General features: G+C 40.5%; 1 protein-coding gene across 2 annotated transcripts in view; it reads left to right on the forward strand.

Annotated features, from left to right (window-relative positions):
* The window catches only part of CPLX1 (complexin 1), a 204,834-nt gene extending 179,579 nt beyond the window's left edge, over positions 1 to 25,255 (forward strand). Inside the window, exon 4 of one of the 2 annotated variants that reach the window (XM_075280572.1) lies at positions 24,283 to 25,254. In XM_075280572.1, the coding sequence (XP_075136673.1) occupies positions 24,283 to 24,480 (198 nt within the window). In that variant the 3' untranslated portion in view covers positions 24,481 to 25,254. Of the gene's footprint in view, positions 1 to 24,282 lie in introns of both variants that reach the window. The other variant, XM_075280581.1, reaches the window with a different exon arrangement.
* Positions 25,256 to 26,204: the final 949 nt, after the last annotated feature.

Here is a 26,204-nt window from a genome sequence, read left to right on the forward strand (position 1 = left end):
ATTTTCTTTCGTTTGGGGGGGTACCCATTTTTGTCCAATATAACTTCATGGTACTACCACACCCTACGTACAAAATTATGATAGGCCTGCCTGAAGAGATATGTCTTTAGGATGCACTTAAAGCTGCAGATGTTGTAAGTGGTTGTTGTCAAAAGTAGTGCAACTTGGAAGAAGTCTTTGTTATGGGAGTGGGAGGTTCTGATAATAGAGAATGTTAGTAGTAGGTCATTGGCTGAACAGAGAGGATGGGTTGGGTGATAGACAGAGATGAGTGCAGAAATGTAGGGGATGTAGCACTAATGATACACTGAAAATGTGGTCTGAGAGATAGTAGAAGAACCGAGAAAGAGCGCAACATCCTGAGGAGGAGTTGCTGGTCTAAAGTGTCAACATTAGATTTAGCTGTCGGGAAAACATTGGAGACCCTTGTAAGTGCTGTTTCAGTATGTTTTAGGGTGCCTTCACACGAAGTTACACTCCGTGCATTTTGTCCATTTTACGCGTGTAAAAATACGGACACAAAATTACGCGTGCGAAAATACATGCTCAAAAATACACGCGTAAGCCATTGAACTCAGTGGCTTACTACATTTTACACGTGTATTTTTACACGCATAAAATGGACAAAATGCGCGGAGTGTAACCCCATGTGAAGGCACCCTTAGCGTGCAGAGCGCAGAATCCAGATTTTAATTGGTCAAGAACAGAGTTAGTGTAACGATAGCAAATTAAAGGGATTCTATCATTGGTGTCAGTGGTTTTGAGATAAAGACATGCCTGGATTGCCTTTAAAAAGGCTATTCTACTACTACCCTCTATTTTTTCCCACCGTTCCGTTGTAATCCTGTTTAATTACTTTATCTAGATGAGCCCAACAAGCACCCTGGGTGTTCCCCAGGGCCTCCAAGCACCCCCCTTTCTTCACGCACCTCCATTGTTTGTGCTTCATCTGACCCTCATCCTTCCTGGATATTCTTCCTGCCAGATCGCACTGGTGCATTTGAATTCTTGGACATATGCAGATACGCTCCATTCAGAGCAGTACTGCGCATGTTCGAGCACCATTTTGGTGTAGCTCGCTATAGAATAGCATACTGAGCTTTGAATGGAGCAGAACTGCACATACTGAGAATTCAAATGCAGCAGCGCGATCTGGCCGGTAGGTATGTTCCGTGAAGGAGAGAAAATACTGATAGTAAGAGATAAAAGTTCATGGTCAGAAAGTGGGGAAAAAAGTCAGTAAATTTAGAAATTGTCAGGAGTTGGAGGAAGACCAGATTTGCTGTTTTTGTGGGTGGAAAAAGATTTGTGAAACACTAAAAAGATTTCTTTTGTGTGAATAATTGTGCAGAAGCTGGGGAGACAGGGATATTTGGTGGGGATGTTAAAGTTACCTATGATGAAGGTAGCAATTTTACAGGATAGAGAGGGATAGTCAATAAGCAAAATGGTCCAGAAAATTGGTAGGGTGACCCTAATTAGCCTATCGGTGCACCCCGGAAGTCTCATCATGCACCCTCTGCTATTCTTTCCTATATACAGTCCTATGAAAAAGTTTGGGCACCCCTATTAATCTTAATCATTTTTAGTTCTAAATATTTTGGTGTTTGCAACAGCCATTTCAGTTTGATATATCTAATAACTGATGGACACAGTAATATTTCAGGATTGAAATGAGGTTTATTGTACTAACAAAAAATGCGCAATATGCATTAAACCAAAATTTGACCGGTGCAAAAGTATGGGCACCCTTATCATTTTATTGATTTGAATACTCCTAACTACTTTTTACTGACTTACTGAAGCACAAAATTGGTTTTGTAACCTCAGTGAGCTTTGAACTTCATAGCCAGGTGTATCCAATCATGAGAAAAGGTATTTAAGGTGGCCAATTGCAAGTTGTTCTACTATTTGAATCTCCTCTGAAGAGTGGCATCATGGGCTACTCAAAACAACTCTCAAATGATCTGAAAACAAAGATTGTTCAACATAGTTGTTCAGCGGAAGGATACAAAAAGCTGTCTCAGAGATTTAACCTGTCAGTTTCCACTGTGAGGAACATAGTAAGGAAATGGAAGACCACAGGGACAGTTCTTGTTAAGCCCAGAAGTGGCAGGCCAAGAAAAATATCAGAAAGGCAGAGAAGAAGAATGGTGAGAATAGTCAAGGACAATCCACAGACCACCTCCAAAGAGCTGCAGCATCATCTTGCTGCAGATGGTGTCACTGTGCATCGGTCAACTATACAGCGCACTTTGCACAAATAGAAGCTGTATGGGAGAGTGATGAGAAAGAAGCCGTTTCTGCATGTACGCCACAAATAGAGTTGCCTGAGGTATGAAAAAGCACATTTGGACAAGGCAGCTTCATTTTGGAAACAAAAATTGAGTTGTTTGGTCATAAAAAAAGGCGTTATGCATGGCGTCCAAAAAGAAACAGCATTCCAAGAAAAACACATGCTACCCACTGTAAAATTTGGTGGAGGTTCCATCATGCTTTGGGGCTGTGTGGCCAATGCCGGCATCGGGAATCTTGTTAAAGTTGAGGGTCGCATGGATTCCACTCAGTATCAGCAGATTCTTGAGAATAATGTTCAAGAATCAGTGATGAAGTTGAAGTTACGCCGGGGATGGATATTTCAGCAAGACAATGATCCAAAACACCACTCCAAATCCTCAGGCATTCATGCAGAGGAACAATTACAATGTTCTGGAATGGCCATCCCAGTCCCCAGACCTGAATATCATTGAACATCTGTGGGATGATTTGAAGCGGGCTGTCCATGCTCGGCGACCATCTAACTTAACTGAACTTGAATTGTTTGTCCAAAATACCTTTATCCAGGATCCAGGAACTGATTAAAAGCTACAGGAAGCGACTAGAGGCTGTTATCTTTGCAAAAGGAAGATCTACTAAATATTAATGTCACTTTTCTGTTGAGGTGCCCATACTTTTGCACCGGTCAAATTTTGGTTTAATGCATATTGCGCATTTTCTGTTAGTACAATAAACCTCATTTCAATCCTGAAATATTACTGTGTCCATCAGTTATTAGATATATCAAACTGAAATGGCTGTTGCAAATACCAAAATATTTAGAACTAAAAATGATTAAGATTAATAGGGGTGCCCAAACTTTTTCATAGGACTGTATGTGTACAGCACAGGCTGCTGATGATGACTTTGTGCTTCCTGTTTTCCCAACAGATAGGAAAGAATAGGAGATAGCAGTGCTGCTGGGAACTTCCTGTGCTGGCTGGAAGTTGATTAGCACATGAATAAAAATGGGCTCATTCAAAAAACACTGAGGCAATTTACATACAAAAGGTAGGTGTAGAATAGCCTTTCTAAGGGCTATGCAAGGATGTGCTTAGTTAAAAATGACTTTTCCCAATGATAGAGCCCCTTTAAAGAGAGTGAAAAGAGGGGAGGATGGCAGAACTGTTGTGGAGCATTTGTGGTAGAGATGGATGGTAGTGTAGCATAAGAACAATTGCTAATATAAATAGTGTTAATGTTGATACCATGCGTAAATAATTTTCTTGTTCTCAGCCTAAATGCCATGTTTAAATGCACTTGTGACGATTCTGCACTTTGGATTATGAATGTTCCCAAATTAAAAAGCCCCCTCCCTATCAAATTGAAAATGCTTCTCATAAGCCATGTCTACATTTATAAGGGAGCTACTCTTCATCACTAGACCTAATTTAAGTCATCAAAAAAGCCACAAACTGTGACCTATTTAGATACAAATAAACAAGCGGAGAGTACCATAAAATTGCTGAGGATCAAAAGACTGACAGTAAAGCATATAAGAACAGATGGAAGTGAGAAATAGACTGGCATGAATCATAATTTAAGAATAAGGCATGATGTAATTCTAGATTAGGGTTCAATAGATAGTAAAAGTTAAAAGTTACTTTAGAAAATCATCCTATTCTACAGTATAATATGAACAAATATCACAAGTGATATATACTGTGTTGTTGAAGGTACAAACTTAAATCTAGGTATATCTAGATATAATATATCTTTGTTTTATATTTACATATCTTTACATTACTGAGTCATAGTGGCTAACTCGTAAGCGGAAGAAAAACCGGGATCCCACAGGTAGAACAAAATGAGAACAAACATAAAATATCTGAGAGATGGACTAGAGCTCCGAGTTTAGTGCCAAATAACTCTTGTGTTCTCTGCACAAATAATGAAATCGCTCTATTGATTTCTGAATTCATTCACAAAGCAAGTGCTTCCCTTATAATTACAGACATCTTAAAGGATTTTCTTTCTTTTGTTTGATGTAGCCAGACCTCCCTGGGAAGATTTCTAATCAAAGCATACTGCCGAATGCAAAATCTGTCTGTAGTGAAGCTCAAACTACTCTTTATGACTGCAGACAAGGAGAACTCGCAGTACATCGTGTAGGGCTGTGTTCATTTATCAGACCCTCTCAGGCCAACAACCATCTCATGGGTCATACTCTAATGTTATCAAAGCTTTAAAACCAACATAAGGAGTAACGCGGCGCGCATTGTGCCCCAAATATATGTGTAAAATTACACATGTAAAATCCAGTAAGCCATTGCGTTCAATGGCTTTTTTCGTATAATGCGCGTAATTTTGTGCACGTAATATTACGCACGCAAAATTACGTGCGTTACACAAAAAAAAAGCCATTGAACTCAATGGCTTACTGGATTTTACATGTGTAATTGGGGCACAATGCGTGCCGCGTTACTCCGTGTAAAAGGCCCCTAAGGCTGTTTGAATTGTTAATATACAGCCATATACCTGTACTACATTTAACATATGGTATCTGCAGGTTTGGTTAAACAGAAATGGTATATTATTGTGACCCATAATAGTAATTGAAAAATGTTGTTATTAGAGATGAGCAAACAGTAAAATATTCGATATTCGTTATTCGTTTCGAATAGCCGCTCAATATTCGACTATTCGAACGAATATCAAACCCCATTATAGTCTATGGGGAAAAATGCTTTGTTTCAGGGGATCCCACCATTCGACTCAGGAGAGTCACCAAGTCCACTATGACAACCCAGGAAATTATGCCAACACCTCTGGAATGCAACTGGGACAGCAGGGGAAGCATGTCTGGGGGCATCTAATAAGCCCAAGTCACAGTTTTACCCCACCATCACAGCCTATCAACTACAAACTTTCTACACTCAAAAAAACCTCTATCAAAGTGGGAAAATACCTGGAAACCTTCTTTCCTCCCCAATTGGATGGACAGAAACCCAAATTTAAAGCTAAAGAAACATTAACAAATACACCTTTAAATCATGTTGCCCATGACAACCACAGATGAAATAGGCAATGGGAAACCCAAAAGCTCCCATCCTTAACTGTCATTGTTTATTCACTTTTCTGGCCCTTAACGTGAGCCCTTCCAAATTAAGTTACAGGCCCTTAAGCTGAGCTACCAGCAGTGATGAGGCCCTTCAGGTGACTTCAGCCTTTTACCTGCAGAGTTTTAGGCCCTTTAACTTAGTTCAGCCTGCACCAGCAGAGATTTCTTGGTTCTTTAGCTGAGTTGAGCCTTTAAACAGCAGAGATTTAGTTTTTGGCCCTTAGAGTGAGTAGAGCCTTTAAACAGCATTGTTTTTGGCCCTTGGAGTGAGTAGAGCCTTGCACCGGCGGTGTTTTTGGCCCTTGAAGTGAGTAGAGCCTCTAATCAGCAGAGTTTGGGGGAATCATGGTGGATTGAGACTCTAACCAGCAGAGTGTGGGGGAATCAGGGTGAATTGAGACTCTAACCAGCAGAGTTTGGGGGAATTAGGGTGGATTGAGACTTTAACCAGCAGAGTTAGAGGGATCAGAGAGGACAGGGCTGGTGTCGGCCAGGTACTCCCACAACATGCGCCTATACTTGTCCCTCCTGGTGACACTAGGCCCCTTCGTGGTGGTAGTTTGGCGAGTGGGTGCCATTAACATGTCCCAGACCTTGGAGAGTGTGCCCCTGCTGGGTGTGGACCGGATGACAGTTGTTAGCCTGTTGGAGAAACTCTCCTCTCTGCCGCCAATGAGAGTTGATGGAAACATCTCCATCATATTCTGCATCAGTTGCTTGTGGCAATCACTGATGCGACTGGCCCTCCCCTCTACCAGAATAAAATTAGAAATATTATTTTTATATTGGGGGTTGAGGATTTCAAAAATCCAGTAGTCGTTGCTCTCCAGGATTTTGACAATGTGTCAGTTGAAAAGCACTCCAACATATATTCAGCCATGTGTGCCAGAGTGTTACATGGCATAACTTGGCTGCCCCCACCGGAATGGTCACTCTCCATTTCCTCCTCCAACTCCATTTCGGCCCAACCGCGCTGCAGCAATGGGACACACTGTACTTCCCCGCTAGCCTCTTGTGTGACGATGAGATCTGCCACTTCGTCATCCCCCTCCTCCTCCTCTTTCTCCCTCAATATATGCTGTGAAGTGGACAGGAGTGTGCCCTGACTATCTTGCTGGGATGGTTCTGCTCCTATGCCCGACTCCTCAGCGTACAATGCATTATCCCTGATGGCGATGAGGGATTCTCGCATCACACACAGGAGCGGGATTGTGACACTCACAAGTGCATCGTCACAGCTGACCATCATGGTTGATTCCTCAAAGACACGCAAGATCTTGCATAAGTCTGTCATCCATGGCCACTCATGGTGCAGAAACTGCGGGAGCTGACTCTGAAGAAACCTTGGGTTTTGGAGATGGTACTCCATCAAGGTTCTCTGCTGCTCACACACTCTACTCAACATGTGGTATGTCGAGTTCCAGCGTGTGGGGACGTCGCACATCAGCCGGTGTTCTGACAGATGGAGGCTTCAGAGGCTAGCAGCGGCTACTGTAAACTTGCGAATGTGGGTGCACAAACGCCGCACTTTCACCAGTAGCTCGGGTAAATTAGGGTACGTTTTTAAAAACCGTTGCACCACTAAATTGAACACGTGGGCCAGGCATGCAATGTGTTGGAGGTTGGCAAGCTCCAGAGCCGCTACCAGGTTCCGGCCATTATCACACATGACCATGCCTGGGCCTAGGTGCAGCGGTGAAAACCATGTCGACGTCTCATTGAGGAGGCCATCCCTCACCTCGGAGGCAGTGTGCTGTCTGTCCCCCAAGTTGATAAGCTTCAGCACGGCCTGCTGACGTCTCCCCATGCCAGTGCTGCAGCGTTTCCAGCAGGTAGCTGGGGTTGTGATGGCGGAGGAGGAGGGTGGTGGTTCAGAGCCCCTGCCAGGAATGTTGGACGGGGAAATGAGGTAGACCGTCCCACTTTGTGACCCGGTCCCAGCTTCAACTACATTCACCCAGTGTGCCATCAGTGAAATGTAGCGTCCCTGTCCGCATGCACTTGTCCACGCGTCGGTGGTCAAGTGGACCTTTGTACATATTGCGGAACTTAGGGCCCACCTGATGTTGCGTGACACGTGCAGGTGCAAGGCAGGGACGGCACAACGGGAGAAGTATTGACGGCTAGGACGGCATAACGAGGTGCCGCACTTGCCATCAGGTCACGGAAGGCCTGAGTTTCCACAAGCAGAAATGGCAACATCTCCTAGGCTAGGAGTTTGGAAATGTGTATGGGGGTGGGTAGTGCTGTATTTTTGCTTGCGCTCAAAAGTCTGGGAGATGCTGGGTTGCTGTGAAGAGGCGGATGATGGTGCAGAAGAAGGAGCTAAGGCAGGAGAAGGAGCTGAGGCAGGAAAAGCGGAGGATGAGGGAGAAGTCTCCAAAGTGGTGGAGGCAGATGTGGAGGTTTCCTGGCTGCTAGTCTGGACTGTAGCTCCAGCACTGGCAACAGTGGGACCCCAGTGCTTGCCTTCCAAATGACGATGCATGGCAGTGGTCATAAGGTTGCTCTTTTCAGAGTCTCTACTCAGTTTCGAGTTGCAGAGTGTGCAAACCGCACTATATTTGTCCGCTGTACATACATTAAAAAAATTCCACACCACCAAATACTGTGGCCTCGATGTGGGAGTTTTTCTAGGCTGGCTACAAAAGGGAACATTTTGGGCCCTGCTGGCTGTGGCCTGGCTTCAGTGAAGCAGCTGTCCTCTGCCTCTGGACATACCTCTGCCTCTAGCTACCCTCTTTGGTGCTGCACTTCCCTCCACATCTACACTGCTCTCCCCGCTTCACATCTGCCCTGTCCAGGTTGGGTCAGTGTCCTCTTCATCCACCACCTCCTCTTCCAATTTCTCTGATGGCTCCTCCTCCCTCTCCTCTTGCATACTGCACATGGCAACAGGCTGCCCTGATGGCAACTGTGTCTTGTCATCGTCGTCATGGAGATAATGGATGCTCCAGTGTTTGGGCATCAGGACACAGCAACTCATCTGTTACCTCCGGTGATTGAGGATGTAGTGGGACAGAGAGAGGGACAGTGAATGGACCCAAAAACAGTTCCTGGGAGGTGGGAAAGGTGTGATTACTTTGCTGGGAAGATTGGGCATGTTGTGAGGAAGGAGGACCAGACTGTTGGGTAGGAGGAGGAGTTGATGTAGAGGCTGACTGGCTGGTGGAGAATGTGCTGGAAGCATTGTCCGCCAGCCATTGTAACACCTCTTGCTGCTGCTCGGGCCTGGTTAGTCTTGTACCCTGCACCCTGCTTAATGTGGCCATCAAGCCAGGGACTGTGGGGAAGCGCAATGCTTGCTGCCGCAGAGCAGTAGGCATAGTAGACGCTGTTGGTTGAGTGCACATCTGCATTTCCACGCCCCCGTCCTCGTCCCCTTGCGCTAGCCTTACGCATTTTTTGATGTATACTAATGCCCTTTTTATGGTCTATACACCGAGAAAAGCTGTGTTGGATGTATATAGCAGGCACTAACTGTTCTGTTTCCTGCTAATTTGTTGGGGGTCACCCCTTGAAAAGCTGGGTTGGATGTATATAGCAGGCACTAACTGTTCTGTTTCCTGCTAATTTGTTGGGGGTCACCCCTTAAAAAGCTGGGTTGAACGTATATAGCAGGCACTAACTGTTCTGTTTCCTGCTAATATGTTGGGGGTCACTCCTTGAAAAGCTGGGTTGGACGTATATAGCAGGCACTAACTGTTCTGTTTCCTGCGAATATGTTGGGGGTCACCCCTTGAAAAGTTGGGTTGGACGTATATAGCAGGCACTGACTGTTCTGTTTCCTGCTAGTAAGTTGGGGGTCACCCCTTGAAAAGTTGGGATGAACGTATATAGCAGGCACTAACTCTTCTGTTTCCTTCTAATATGTTGGAGGTCACCCCTTGAAAAGCTGGGTTGGACATATATAGCAGGCACTAACTGTTCTGTTTCTGGGTTGGACAAATATAACAGGCACTAACGAATATAGCAGGCACTAACTGTTCTGGTTCCTGCTAGTATGTTGGGGGTCATCCCTTGAAAAGCTGGGTTGGACGTATATAGCAGGCACTAACTGTTCTGTATCCCTGTTTTCGGGGACACACCATCCATGGAAAGCTCGACTCCACTCCCTGCAGTATAGAGCTCTGAAAAGAGCTGTTGTTTTTCTTCCGCTTTTCCCAAAAAAACTAAAAGCTAATAACTATCTAGCCCTCAGCAGATCTCGATCTCTCTCTCTCTCTCTCCCTATCTCTCACCTCAAATGACACGAAGAGTGCGCTGGCTATTTTTTTAAATCAGAGGTCACATGTTTTCGGCAGCCAACGGGTTTTTTCCATTTTTTTCAATGCTTCCGTTGTCATAGTTCCTGTCCCACCTCCCCTGCACAGTTATTGGTGCAAAAAACGCGCCAGAAAAGGTGGGAGGGGATACAAATTTTTACTGCGTATGCTGCGTGGTATTCGATTGGAAACGAATACCTCGAACAGCCTGATATTCGATCGAACGGTGTTTGCTCATCTCTAGTTGTTATTATCATACATAATCTGTACATGGCTGGACTTCCGGACTTAAAAGCTAAATATCGATATGTGTACAACTTTCTTTTGTAGTAAGAATATACAGTAACTGGAAGCTATAGATATGGTCTAAACATCTTTCCTTGTGTTAAATATATTAGAGAGCGTTCACACTACCGTCGGCAGGGTTTTTCTGTCCGCTTGAGAAGTCGGACATCTTCACTTGCGGACAGGAAAGGACGGGCACGGAGTGCAAAAGAACGCACCCGATGCCCATTGAAATAAATGAAAGGTGTCATGGACACAGCTAGTGTCCGCTCCTAGTGTCCGTGACAGATTTTGAGCGGACACTAGGAGCGGACACTACCTGTCGGACACCGACGGTAGTGTGAACGCCCCCTTAGACACTAACAGGCACTATATTTTTAAGAAAACACAAGGCTGCTTTCACATATAGTATATAGTTACCCCTAGTTAAAGGGCTTTGTGGATTGAAAATAGAAATAACAAAATAACAAGATACAAGTGCATGTTTATTGAAGTGTCACACCTACAAACTGTCAGGTGTCTATCTATCAAATCGGTAGTGCTTGTTGATCAAAAAGCTACTCCAAATCAATATTTTAAGCATAACATTAAACAAAGGTACCTCAATACAAAATGATCCGTACCCCCTGCACAACCAAGACTATACCTCAAAAACCACCAGATGTGAAATTATATAAAAAATAGATGTTTATTACTAGAGATGAGCGAGTAGTACTCGATCGAGTAGGTGTTCGATCGAATACTACGGTATTCGAAATACTCGTACTCGATCGAATATTACTAGCTGTTCGAAGTTAAGATTCGATGCAGAACCAGCGTTGATTGGCAGAATGCTATACATTGCCAATCAACGCTGGTTCTTCTCTTACCTTTAGAAGTCTTCTCCCTGCGCAGTGTCCCCGCGGCATCTTCCGGCTCTGAATTCACTCTGCTTAGGCATCGGGCATGGGCAGAGCCGACTGCACATGTCCGCACAGGCGCGGACATGCGCAGTCGGCTCTGCCTAGGCCCGATGCCTAGCAGAGTGAATTCGAGGCCGGAAGAGGACGCGGGGACACTGCGCAGGGAGAAGAATCCAGCCCAACCCTCACTCATGGACTTGGTAAGTAGAATTTGATCGAATGTTGCGTACCCCTGAAACGAGCATTTCCCCCCATAGACTATAATGAGGTTCGAAACCCGTTCGAACAGTCGAACAATGAGCGGCTGTTCGAATCGGATTTCGAACCTCGAACATTTTAGTGTTCGCTCATCTCTATTTATTACCAAAACTATATAAATATGTACCAATACACGAAGACGATTAAGAAGCAAAACATAAAAACAGTGTGGAAGGATATACTGTATAATATAGCTGCCTTACTTCATTACACTCAATAGTCTGAATATAAATATAGAATTATGCATGACAATACCGATTGTAACAATGTTATGATAATGTGGGAAAGTACACACAACATCTCAAAAAATGTACACAGAATAAATTGCAATTTAAATGAGCAAAATATTCACACATATCCTATATACATCAGAATATATTATTATATGAAAACAATGCAAATTAAATATCCAAAGTCTATTGAATAAACCAGTCCAGCCAAATGCTACCAGTATAAATAGATAGACATATAAAATATATACTCGAGTATAAGCCGACCCCCCTAATTTTACCACAAAAAACTGGGAAAACTTATTGACTCAAGTATAAGACGAGGGAGGAAAATTCTAGTAGTACCATACAGGCCCAAAGCCTGTGCTAGCAGTAACAGCCTGTTGCCATACAGGTCCAAAGCCTATGCTAGCAGTAACAGGCTATTACTACTAGCACAGGCTTCAGGCCTATACAGTACTGCTAGCACAGGCTTCGGGCCTATATGGTAATATCCCAGACCACGTGCCATCTGGGATATTACCATATAAGCTCGAAGCCTGATAGGAGCAACATCAGATCCCTGATAGGTGAGTGAAACTGATTACTATGTTCACTCACCTCCCCTGGGGCTCCAATTATTATACTCAGGGTCTAAAAAGACCCCCGAGTATAATAATAGCGGCAGTGGGATTGTAGCCTGGGCTCAGACCTACTCACTGCCGGCCTCCGCGACCTATAGTACAAGGGAAAGCGGGGGCAGCAGTGAGCAGGTTCGTGGAGGTTGGTAAATACGCCACTACCTGCTGGGGATACTCCAGCAGGTAGCGGCCTATTATAAAACAATAAAACAAAATGTGCTTTTACTTACCAACTTACCAACTCGCACTGCTCCCGCTGCCGCCGCCTTCTCCTCTTCTCCTAGCAGTACGCTGCTTCTTAGCATAGGGGACTTGATGATGTCACCTGCACTGAGACGCAGTAAGACATCATCAACACACGCCGGGTGCGGGCCTGAGCTTATATGGCCACGTTATCCAGCGTGTGATGTATCTGTGTGTGTGTGTGGGGGGGGGGGCAGGGACTGGAGCGGAGGCCCACTGCTGACTGTGAGCGGCCGCTGGAGCAGCATTGCTGCCGATAGGTGAGTGGTGAAGCAGCGCTGTCTCCAGGGCCACCCCAAGATGTTTACAAGGCAGAGAAGACGCTCTGGATACATCTTGGGGCGGCCCTGGAGACAGGGCTGTTCACCACTAACCTATTGGCAGCAGTGCTGCTCCAGCGGCCACCCACAGGTGTCTTGCCAAAGGGGTCTTGCCGCTTGACTCGAGTATAAGCCAAGGCGGGCTTTTTCAGCACAAAAACTGTGCTGAAAAAGTTGGCTTGTACTCGAGTATATACGGTAATACTCTGATATACCTTATGCAAAAGGAAAGAAGATCCCTATACACACTATAAACATAATAGTATACATCAGGTGAACTGGTCAGTAATATGCGTATATCAAACAATAATGTGACAGCACAGTGATGAATTTTTACCCACAAAAATACTGAAATGTATCAGCTAACCCCTCAGTTTGTATACCTCCGATGGAATATAAATCAGTAATTTGGTAATGTATACATGTACAGTATATGGCATGTTCAATGTTTGGAAGTTTTACAGCCATCAGTAATTGTTTCAAATAGGAAAAAAATACTGAGAAACTAAGACTATAAATACAGCTCTGAATTCACCATCACAACCTGAGTATAGGACATATGTGGGATAACTGATGTGTGTTCTGTGTCTGGACCAAGATGTTCCCGATGGACAAAGGAATCCCTGTGGACTTTAATGTCTTAGTAAATGTGCTGAAGCATGGCGCATGAGGTCTCTGATCTAAAATAAATGTTACAGATTTGAGTTACTGAAGTGGATATATTGTTGTCCCTCACCAAATTGATGTCTTGTGCTTTACAGGCTAGAGAATAAATTAGTACCATGCATCCTTCAGTTGGTAAAGCAATGATCTATATATCCCTTGGAGGTCGCGATGGTCAGACATTTTGAGTAAATGGTATGTTTCAGAACACCATTCCATAGATGTATCTGTAAGCTAATCCTTTAATAGTCCCATCATAGGGAAATGCAGTAATACATTACAATATATTACATTATATACTGTAGCTATCTCATATAAGGCAGTGACTTAAAAAAAAGTCACTATGTTGTTAACAGAAAAATTATAAGATGCAGTGAATTTATAGCTGTACTAGATAAAACAATTTTCGACCTGGAAAATTGGGACTCATGTGACCTCTTCAAAGTCAGCAAGATAACGCTCTTTAACTGTGATATTCCACAATGTTCTGATAATACTAACCTAGTGTATACCCTGGAACCCACTCAATAGTCTCATAGATGCCAATTATGACACCAAAATGAGGTACAAGCTGTGGACTGATATGTAGTAAACGCTCTACAACACATGGACACTGCTGGTGCGCAGCCAACAACCCACGTTTATGTATTTAGATGTGGGATAAAGGCAAGGTACTGAACCTTTGCTCCAGGAGAAGGAAAGACTAGCTACAGCTCTGCACAACTGGTAGACTTGGGACCAGATGAAGTTTGTATAGACCCAAGCCATCTGGTATAAGTACTAATGGCATACTGTGTGGCCATCTTTCAAATCCCCATAAACCAAGTTCTATCACCCTAAAGGAATAGATGAGGTGCATAGATAGCCATACATTTGTCAAACTACTTTTATTGTAGTGTTATTGCATTCAATGCATTCTTAGGCTTTTCTTTTTGAAGTGTTAATGGGGGAGCAGGAGACCACCATTCTCCCAGTAGGTGGGAGTTTTGGAAGTAGAACTGCCAGATGTTTCCCATATACTGTACTTTTGGTATGCCATAAATGATTCAGATGGTAATAACTTTTCCATTGTTATTGTGACCTTGAGGTTAATGCACTCAGTCAATGTGGCCATCAGATTAGAAAAGATGGTGCTGCTCCATAAGAAGTGTGCTTTCTATGGGCCCTTTTAGCAGGTCAGATTATTGGAGCATCTTTGCTAAGGGGCATCCCTTTATGCAGCTTAGTCATAGCTTTGGTTCAGAGTTCAGAAGCTGCTACTGAACCAACTACTATAGGCTGGAGTTATTAGGACAGGTAATAGCTCTGATAGAAAGATCTATTTCCTGGTGCTATCTTTATATGTAGAAAGCAAAGCCTATAGCCTTAAAAACTACACATTTAAAGTTGCTGTAAAAAAGTGTTATTATGTGTTCTCCATTTTCATTTTAATGGACAGTTTTAATTATTTTATGCTGAATTTTTCTGCATTAGGTTTCAAACATCTTTCACATATAGAGATTATCATGTTTGCTGCTAGGGGACTATGGTATGTGCTACCATGGTGCTCACTGTCTCAAGAGCTTTCATGATATGGATTTACTATAGTACAATGACATCTCTCACTCAAACATCTGTCTACAGCTACATGGAAAACAAAAGCGAGGATTGTATCTTGAGTTTGGTTTGTAGTACCACTATGAGACCATGATTATTCCATTATCTATGCTGTACTGCATCCTTTTCTTCATTGTTCAAAAGTGAAGGATATATATTTTTAGCCCCCTTACTGACTTATTTTTTTCCAAATCTGTAATACATTTTCTTAAGCATTTAGCTTCAGATGTAACATAATAAAATAGTCCTAACAAGGTCCTATTTTTCATCCCAATACTTTAAAGAGAGGTTTAGACATTTTCTTCAGTATAAAAACATGTCTGTAAATAAGTAGATTATAGAGAGCTAAGTGTACCCCTTACAAATCCTGGGAACTATATATACTGCTTAAAGGGGCGTTCACACTTGCACCCCTGTGCACTCTGTGTCATTCTGTTGGGTCTCTGTCCTATTCTCTGGAGAAACTGCATCAGGGATGCTTCCTGGTGGTCAGTTTTAGAACAGATTCATTTGAATTGGTTTTAAAAGCAAACCGCTGGTGCCCCCATGTAACCTGTCTGTGGGGAAACTGGATTTTTTGGGCCGGACACAAGGTCCTGCGTGTCTAACTTTGTGTCCAGTCAAAAAAATCAGAAGACTGACTCACAGCGCACAGGTGCGCAAATGTGAACGCCCCCTAAGCTTGTTTATTAATTTGCCTAACTCCCTTTTCCTGCTAGTTAAAAACAATGAACCAGAATTGTTCCCATCCTGCTCTCTGTTGCTGTATATGGCTATAGCTGCATTTAAACCCAATTTTTAGAATTTAAGTGCCCAAAGGATGCACTATATTTTCTTCTTAATATATACCTTTCAATTATCAAAACCCACTGAAATGTTAAAATTGCACCTATTTTTTTAATCGAGGAACTTTTGATGAGAACTGTATTAAAAATAGAATTATAATTAAATGAATTCTGAATAAACTAAAAAGTAAATCTAAATATATTTTCTACTTTTTCTTTGTAATTGTATTTGGAATTCATTTAATCATATCTCTAAATTTAATTAAAATCATAAGGAATTTATCATATTTATGATTCATATATTCACGCTATGGGAAACTATAAACTGCTCAAACTTTCGAGATATTTACAAGCAAAATCATCTAAGTATGTGAATTAAAAGTACAAGAGGAGAGTCAGTATAATTGTTTTTGCTGTTTAAGCTTCCCTTGGGAATAAATCAATTAATACATGCTGCAATCCTAGTCATCTACTGATGGCTTTTTATGTAAACTCGTTTCCTTTTCTTCACAATGTTAACTATAATTAATAAGAATATAGCCTCGGGGATGGATCTACATTTACTCAATGCTAAATATTTGACTAAATGTCATCATTTATTTAACTACGGGTTGTGTGAATTATTAGAGTGAAATAATTGTAAATCAAAATTCGTTTTTTGATGTTTTTGTGACTTATTTAACTTAAAACTAAATGTACATGTCATGCCATAATATATACATATTTTGTGCATCACCATATTCTCTTCAGTACATACGACTGGTGTCCCTATAGGCAAGAGCAGATGGAGAAACCCTTAACCTATGTACCTACACTCACCGGCCACTTTATTAGGTACACCTGTCCAACTGCTCGTTAACACTTAATTTCTAATCAGCCAATCACATGGCGGCAACTCAGTGCATTTAGGCATGTAGACATGGTCAAGACAATCTCCTGCAGTTCAAACCGAGCATCAGTATGGGGAAGAAAGGTGATTTGAGTGCCTTTGAACGTGGCATGGTTGTTGGTGCCAGAAGGGCTGGTCTGAGTATTTCAGAAACTGCTGATCTACTGGGATTTTCACGCACAACCATCTCTAGGGTTTACAGAGAATGGTCCGAAAAAGAAAAAACATCCAGTGAGCGGCAGTTCTGTGGGCGGAAATGCGTTGTTGATGCCAGAGGTCAGAGGAGAATGGCCAGACTGGTTCGAGCTGATAGAAAGGCAACAGTGACTCAAATAGCCACCCGTTACAACCAAGGTAGCCAGAAGAGCATCTCTGAATGCACAGTACGTCGAACTTTGAGGCAGATGGGCTACAACAGCAGAAGACCACACCGGCTGCCACTACTTTCAGCTAAGAACAGGAAACTGAGGCTACAATTTGCACAAACTCATCGAAATTGAACAATTGAAGATTGGAAACACGTTGCCTGGTCTGATGAGTCTCGATTTCTGCTGCGACATTCGGATGGTAGGGTCAGAATTTGGCGTCAACAACATGAAAGCATGGATCCATCCTGCCTTGTATCAACGGTTCAGGCTGGTGGTGGTGGTGTCATGGTGTGGGGAATATTTTCTTGGCACTCTTTGGGCCCCTTGGTACCAATTGAGCATCGTTGCAACACCAAAGCCTACCTGAGTATTGTTGCTGACCATGTCCATCCCTTTATGACCACAATGTACTCAACATCTGATGGCTACTTTCAGCAGGATAATGCGCCATGTCATAAAGCTGGAATCATCTCAGACTGGTTTCTTGAACATGACAATGAGTTCACTGTACTCCAATGGCCTCCACAGTCACCAGATCTCAATCCAATAGAGCATCTTTGGGATGTGGTGGAACGGGAGATTCGCATCATGGATGTGCAGCCGACAAATCTGCGGCAACTGTGTGATGCCATCATGTCAATATGGACCAAAATCTCTGAGGAATGCTTCCAGCACCTTGTTGAATCTATGCCACGAAGAATTGAGGCAGTTCTGAAGGCAAAAGGGGGTCCAACCCGTTACTAGCATGGTGTACCTAATAAAGTGGCCGGTGAGTGTATGTTTTAGCATACTTTTTGGTATGAAGCTAAATCATACAGACAGAATATAAATCATAATGTAAAGTAAAAAAAAAAAAAAATGAAATATGTAAAAGAAAAAAAAAACTAGACCGCTTTTTCCCTTACAACATTTTTTCCACAGTATCAAAAATAAAAATCTACACATATTTGGTATTGCCATGTCTATAACAACATGACCTATAAACTTATCATATTATTTCTCTGACAAATAGAAATAAAAAAATAATGGTAAAATCATTTCTGTTATTCTGTCACCCAAGAAAGTAATGAAAAACAATTAAAAAGTTATATAAATAACAGAATGACAGTAATGAAAACTTTAACTTATCCCAGAAGAAAATCTCTCATAGTGCTCCATTGATGGAGAAATTCAAAAGTTATAGGTCTCAGAATATAGTTACCCCAAAACAATTATTATTATTTATTTATTTTTAGAAAAGAGTATAGCAAAACGTGGAAAAAACATATATATTGGTAATTATATTGACCCACAAAATAAAAAGTACTTTTACCATGTTGTAAGTAGCACAATATTTATAAATCAAATATCAGTGATGAATCTGCTGTTTTTCCCATTTCCTGCCAGAAAAAGAAATGAAAATTAATTATAAAATTATTTATGTTCTAAAATTGGCACTGTTAAAAACACAACTTTTTCTGCAAAAAAACACCCAAATATGGCTAAATCCACAGAAAATACAGAAGTTATAGCTCTTAAAATATGACAATTAAAAAAAAGAATTAAATAATTAGTTCTAAAGTACAAAGTAAGATACATCCTTAAGGGGTTAAATGGTCATTCCCATGTCATAACATGATGACAAATTGCTAGGTTATGCCATCACTTTTGGAATGGTGGAGGTCTGACAGCTGCAACCCCATCAATCCTCAGAGATATGTCTAATTTTCTGTTTTTTCCTGGTCAGCAATGCTTTCACTTTACGTACATGGAGCCACAACTTTCATTCAAATGAATAACCCATTCAGCATTTCACTGCACAGCTGGATGATTGGAAACAGGAAACATAGTAAGGGAGCCCTTAAACACTTTATTAAAGGGGTTGTCTACAGTGTAGTAATTGACTTACCTTGTCCCAGGGATTGCTGATAATGAGCCTGAGGGTTCCAGCAATGCCATGGCCTCCAGTTCATCTGAAGCAGCGTTCTGCCCCCTGGGTTGCTCTGCCCTCCTGACCGATTTCATACTTAATTACTTATATATGTTATGGCTGACTATGGTAAAGTAATTACCTGTGAGATTGGAGGAGCAACCTGAGGGGATGGACCACTGCCTTTGATCACATGACGTGACGGTTGTGATCTCGCTGCAACCCCTGGGTAATCATCAGTAATGCCCAGGACTAGGTAACTAAATCCTCGAACAACCCCATTAATATGTAATGTGTACCTTTTTCAAACTGTTAAGTATCAAGGTACATTACATTTATATGCTAGCAGAAAAAGGAACCCATTGAAGTCAAGGAGGCTTTTTTTAAGTGCTGAATCTGACGCGGATTCCACATCAAATTAAGCACCATTTTCCTCCATGTGAATGCACCTTAAGACTTCATATACAACAAGATATCTCTATACAAATGTTATGTTCACATCTACATTATGACTTCCCATTATATACCATTAATTCTTGCAGCACTATATAGTATGTCTAGTCAAATGTGATTGGATCTGTGATAATCTCCGAACGCAAATGTAAATGCAGCCTAAAAGCTGGATATTTTTACTTAAGACAATGTGCAAAGCTGCTTCATGTTTTATTTTGATTCTCTGGAGTAATAGAAAAAAAATCCAAAAGTAGGCATAGCTGCCGAGCCTCCAGAGAATATCTCTAAAATGTTCTTCTTTGACCCCAAGCATTCAGCATTTCATCAAGAATATCAAGTGGACATGTATATGTTGGAAGAGTAAGGTCACTGGTGCACATGAGTAAGCATTATGGTTCAATGTGATCCAGTTATGGCTTAAAATGATCCTTTAATGTTATATGCACCAAACACATTTATAAGAGCAATGATTTTGCTTAAGAATATAAAATTAACACAACACACTCATATTTTCAATTATTCTCGTTGCTTTTGCATGTAATTTCCACCTTTACAAATGACCAACTGGTGTTTTTATGTTACATTTATGGATTTACTGTCTAAGTGATTATTTTATATGGTGGGCCCCAGTAACATAGCAATCCATTTAGAAATTGGAAATTTATTAAAATAATCATTTACAGTGATTTCCATTTGACAATTGGAAATTGACTGCAGGGGAATTTAGAAGTCAATTGAAAAGAAAAGCTTCTATGTATGAGGATCATATGTACAGTAGATAATGTTACGTTTCTCACCAGAGATGTTGATCTTCTAAGAAACATAAGCCACAATTGGTTGGAAATGGCTAGACTGTTATGTGGAATCTAAATAATCGAAGAATCTAAATGTATGAATTTTCATGGTTTGATTCCCACAATGTGGCTTCCAAGAATAGTCACCATTAAGTCGCAGTAGAATTAATACAGCAATAATATAGTTAGAGACAGAGACAAGGTCATTACAAGGAAAGTGATAAGAATTCAACATGCCATAAGATGAGACAAAGCATAATAATAATAATACATTTTATTTATATAGCGCCAACATATTCCGCAGCACTGTACAATTTGTAGGGTTCAGATACAGACAGATACATAACAAAGAACTTCATTTCACACAATGGGACTGAGGGCCCTGCTCGCAAGAGCTTACAATCTATGAGGTAGAGGGGGTGACACAAGAGGTAGCAGGGGCGGCATTGCTTATACAGTAGTCAGACAATTCTGTAATAGAGGTGACTGTCGTTACACAAATAATACTGTATGAACCGTCACTAGTGGTGACCTTTAACATGTGGATGGAGCTTGAACAGATAAGTTAGGCTGAAAAGGCACCATATCAAGTGGGGTAATGTGGGAGCGGGGACAGAGGAGGGTTAAAATTTAGGGATTCTAATCGTAGTATGGAAGGGTTTACATTAGGAATTGTGATAGGCCTGTCTGAAGAGATGTATCTTTAGTTTGCGCTTAAATCTGTAGAAATTGGGAGTTAATCTAAGCATAGTCACAGATAGCCAGAGATCAGAACCTGGAGTAGAACAATAAGTACAGTATTAGATGAACAATCCAAGGGATGGTGTATGAAGCATAACCCAGGAACAAGGCCAATGCCAAGATCAGAATCAATATTGTTAATCAAGACAGAGACAAAATACTCAGGAACAATAGCACGGCAAAGCAAAGTATCATAGAAATAAGGTGGCATGGTGAACTTACAGTTCACTATAAATAGACTATTAGTTCCAGACATCAACTTGATGATACTACTCCATAATCCAAGGAGAGAAGAAAATAACAGTGTTAGGAGCAAAATGGAAGTCTGGAGCTGGAAGTAGAAATGGAGATCATCAGAGACTAGTGCAAACTATTTGGGCCCCATGCTCACCAATGCACAGTCACAATAATAATATTAACAATAATATAATCATCATCATCATCATCATCATCATCATCATTATTATCATCAATAATCATAATAGTAATACAGATTTCCCTTGGGCTCCACAAATTTCATTACTTAAAAAGTAATTTTACACTTCACAGGAACATCCTATCTCTGACCCTCAGCAAGCAAAGTAGTCTAACATTTAGTGACCTCTATAGAAATTAGTTTCTCTTTTCCTAACAGTTAAATAGTAAACTTTCACCTCACTTTTCCCAGGAAGCAATGACCTCAGTAGTCACTCATTCCTATATAGCTGGGCACAGACATCTGCCAATGTAGATCCAAAAGACAGCAATAACATGTTATGAATTTCCATTCTCTGCACTTCAGTGAAATTGTCTCCTTAATGGGGCTCTATCATTGGAAAAAAAGTCATTTTTAAATAAGAACGTACTTGCATAGCCTTCCACACACATACCTTTTGTATGTTAATTCCCTCAGTAGTTTTTGAATAAGCCCATTTTTATTCATATGCTTATTAGCCTCGAGCGAGCACAGGAAGTTTTCAGCGAGCACTCTCTCTGCTGTGTGATGTGTGCGAGAGCAGGGAGATGAGTCATCAGCAGTAGCAGCTTGTGCTGTACACACAGGAGAGAGACAGTGCTCAATGAGACTTTTGGGTGCAGACTGGAGGCTAATTAGCATATGAATAAAAACTGGCTCATTCAAAATCTACTGAGGCGATTTACAAATAGATAAGAAAAATAAGCATATAGCTCACCACCTCCAGTTAGCTTGATAAGTCCTTATAATTCCTGGGTGCACGATCCTGGCCTCTGACTAAGGCACTTTGTAGTTGAAGCATATAGAAAAGGATAGTAGGATCCGCTCGACCAGGTAAGTTAAAAAATAACTTTTAATCCGACATGGTTAAAAAACACACAAAAGTAAATAGATGTGAAATGACAAAAAAGAAGAAAAATGGTGATTAAAACCACATTCTGATAGCTCTAGCTGACGCGTTTCAAGATGCAGGGTCTCTTACTCATAGCTTTGCTTCTGCTTGAGGTGATTTACATACAAAAGGTATGTGTGGAATAACCTTTCTAAAGGCTATGCAAATGTATGCTTAGCTAAAAATGACTTTTATGATAGAGCCCCTTTAATCTCTCGGATGGGGTTTTAGAAGTCAGAATACAACAAAATTTAAAGGGATTGTCTGCTTTAGAGAATCCCTAAGTCCTTCTGCCTGATAATCAGAATATATATTTTTTTTAAATACAGATAGCATATAATATATCTGCCTGCTTATCAATAATCATCATATTTTACTGTGTTTACTGCTATAAAATAATGCAGAATATTTCAGACAACAGTGTCCTTATTCAAATGGGAATTACAACTTGAAGGGAAATAGGTCCCAAGGACTACTATATATCAAGTCAGTGTAGTAGAACATACTATAAATTCAATTTGTTATTACAGAACTCAAATTCAGACAAACAAGATATCACTTGTCAAAAAACGCTCCAAAAAAAGCTTCCTAATTCCTGAAGCGGATTTTTTCCAGACCAAATTCCTCGACCACCCTAACACGTGTGAACTTGAACTAGCCTTAAGGCCTTATTCACATGGCTATGTTATTTATCATGGACCTAATGTCTATGAAAAATGGTCATGTATGTCTGTGCAAGTACACGGACAGCCCTCATTCGCATGGCAATGTATAATTGCCGTAAGCTGGCCATTTTTTAATTGGTCTATTCAAATGCCACTATCTATGTCTGTTTTATTTAAAAAAGGTGCATGTCAGTTTTTTTGATGGCGGTGAAAAACAGACCATCAAGGCAATTGTATGTTGAGTCTGGTTTCAAGTTACAATGGGCTAGAAAAGATCATTATATGCTGAAAATATTGTATCCTGAGGCCACTGTAACTAGAGGAGCCACTGTACTTTTATTGAGGGCTAACAAGTTATAGTATACTGCTGCTACAATTTATCAAGAATATCTCTAGTCCAGGCTAATGGGACAGAAATGGCCAGACGTTGACATTAAAGGAGTTTTCACACAACTTTCTCTTTAAAAGCTTATACAACCCTACAGATCTATGTGCACTGTGCCTGTGACTTCACCCACTTCTTTTATAATCTGCACCCCAATAACACTAATACTCCTTACTATGAATCATGTGACCTTTTCACTATGAAATCTATATTTTCTAGGTGCACCTTGTTTTAGCAATAACCATCCATGCACCACACATGCTCCATCTGTTAGGATAGTACATACTTATGTAACCCTTATCTAATAAGCAACTACAGGGAAGACAAAGACAAACGGAAGATATTTGTCTTGTATTAAGATGGATTACAGGTCATACCTATTGGCGACATTGCTCAAACAGTGGTAGAAAAAGGGGATATGCTTTTGCTAGTTGCCTTCAATGAGTAACAATGATGTTTCAAGTACTTCTACATCAAATATGATTATTGTAGTCTCCTGATTCTTTATGTGCTATCTATGGGAGACATCATAGCAGCTAATTTTCACCTCATACTTCAGGGACGACTTAGAATTAGAGATGGATCCTAAAGAGTGAAAAACTAGTGGATAGAGAGCTATTCCTCATACACACACATACTAGTGTATTGTTAAAGGGGTTCTCCCATCTCCCATCTCACTGTTTCAGCAGTTTGCCTGTCTCTTCTTCTCAATTCCTGGATCCCCCCCCCCTCTCCTTGCTGAATGGGACACTGAAGTATCACAATACTTATGCAGACCAGATAATACGCACATGCTTGTAGAAAAACACTCAGTGTTATCTGTGTCATTACATAGAGAGATAACAGGTAATTGCAATTTGCTGAACTGATTGTCCTGCCAGCAGAGCTGTAGATAAAAGTGAGAGCAGTGAGTGACATCACTTGTCCTACCACACAGGTCTGGCGTTTATGGAAATGTGTTGTAAAGAATGGGAGGAGTTCACATGGCAGGCAAACAAAGCAGCATTTCTAAAGCAATATATTTAGGAAAAGTCTTTACATAAGCTACCAGTATAGATAGGATCATTGAGCTGCGATAACCTCTTTAATAGTGACCTGAACAGACAAGTATGCTTTAACTATAGCCTTATTCAGGCATACATTTACAAGTGTAAAGTGATTTCCTCTTTTTTGTTGTCCTTTTTGTAGTATGGCATAAAGAAGAAAGAGGAGAAAGAAGCTGAGGCACAAGCTGCAATGGAGGCACAATCTGAGGGGAGTTTGACACGTCCCAAGAAGGCCATCCCTGCTGGATGTGGAGATGAGGATGAGGAAGAAGAGGAAAGCATTCTAGACACAGTTATTAAATATCTACCGGGTCCACTTCAAGATATGTTCAAGAAGTAAAACACAGTAGACTGTGAGACTGTTTTAATTATAAACAGAAAAGCAATGGATTTCCCCTTGTTTAATGGGAGATTTCAGTATTGCCACATGCTACCCTCCCTCCCGTCTCTAAACCTTTGCTCACTATAGTCCTTCCACTTTCTTTTCTCCTTTCCTTTTGTACATAGTTACATACAGTAGACACCTCCTAAAGGATGTCAAGGTTATGAGCTGCAGTCTACGCAATTTTATTATAAGCCATAGTACAATTGTATGTTTAATCGGGCAGTTGTGTACACAAATAACATTTTTAATCATGTCAATGCTTTATTAGCCAGGGAAAAAGTCGGTGTGTTGCTGTTGATACAACATATAGTTTCCGACCAGTTAGGAAATGATCGATATTGACATTTCCTTCTGCCGGACAAAATGAGCGTCTTATCATAAGAATTGAAGGGAACATTTCTTTTTCATTTTGTAATCATCTGACATTAAGAGACAATTCATAAAATGAACCATGTAAAGCTCCTATGCCTGGGACTTCATAATAACCTGTATATCAGCCTCTACTATGATACAATATATTGACGTGCAGTGCTAATATATACCATTTTCTATTAAACAAGAACAATATAGGATTTTATATTGACAAATTATGCTTAGATTCTAACAAACTGCACTTGAAAATGCCAGTCCATTTATCTTTAATGCCATTCTTTACAGATCATAAAGTCTAGAATTAAGACAGCACAAAGCTTCAAATTATTTCTACCACACTTATATCAATAGGAAGGATTTTTTAGCATTTTAAGCTTAATATACAAAATACACTTCTACATATTTAACTGGAAGAACAGAGGCTGCAAATACTCTTTGAAAAGGATTTATGTATATACCCATACTATTGGAAATAATACATTTTATTGTTGTTCTGAATAATAATCATATTTTCTCTCTGCTTCAGTGTAACAGATACAATCAAATATAAAACCTAAAAGTTTAACAAAAAACATAAACTAGTAGATCTCCAAACAAAATTATAGTAAATCGGTATAAGCAGCAGCTAGTGAGTTGGGTTCTGTAATTCAGAGACATATCAACACTTTTCACAAATCTCATTTGCAATTTACTTTATGTGTTGGAATGCCTTGACTTTTGGCATAGTTAGAGAAATGCGTTGTGCAAACCTAACAGATAAGTAAACTACCAAAACTTTGCAAACTACTAACCTGATGTTATTAACTTTATTAACACAATTTATAATACAATTATTATTATAAATAATAATAATAATAATAATAATAATAACAACACGTATTTATTAATACAATTACTAAACCAAACAATTAACAATTTTAGACCAATTTTGTTGTAATATGGGCACATTTGACCATCCATATTACAGCCATTAGTCCTGGCCCTTTCAAGCCTACTGAATAAAACGTAGGACAGCCCTATTTCGATAGAAGCCCAGTTCAGTAGAATCGTGGGTGTTGTCTCTGTGAAATGGGTGTCAAAATCTGGTCATAATACAGTGATCTGAACTCAGGTCTAATACTCAACTATATTCAATATAGAGAAACATTAAATTACTATCTAAATATTGTGGCTTAAAATGTAGATTTAGTATATACTAAAATATTGTCAATAATATATTATATATGTATCTATTTTTAACATAGGTAAATATGTTCTAAAAACATTAACAAAAGCATTAAAATTCTATGTATTAGTCTCATAATTCA

The sequence above is a fragment of the Leptodactylus fuscus genome, chromosome 1, assembly GCF_031893055.1.
Source record: "Leptodactylus fuscus isolate aLepFus1 chromosome 1, aLepFus1.hap2, whole genome shotgun sequence".
Lineage (NCBI taxonomy): Eukaryota > Metazoa > Chordata > Amphibia > Anura > Leptodactylidae > Leptodactylus > Leptodactylus fuscus.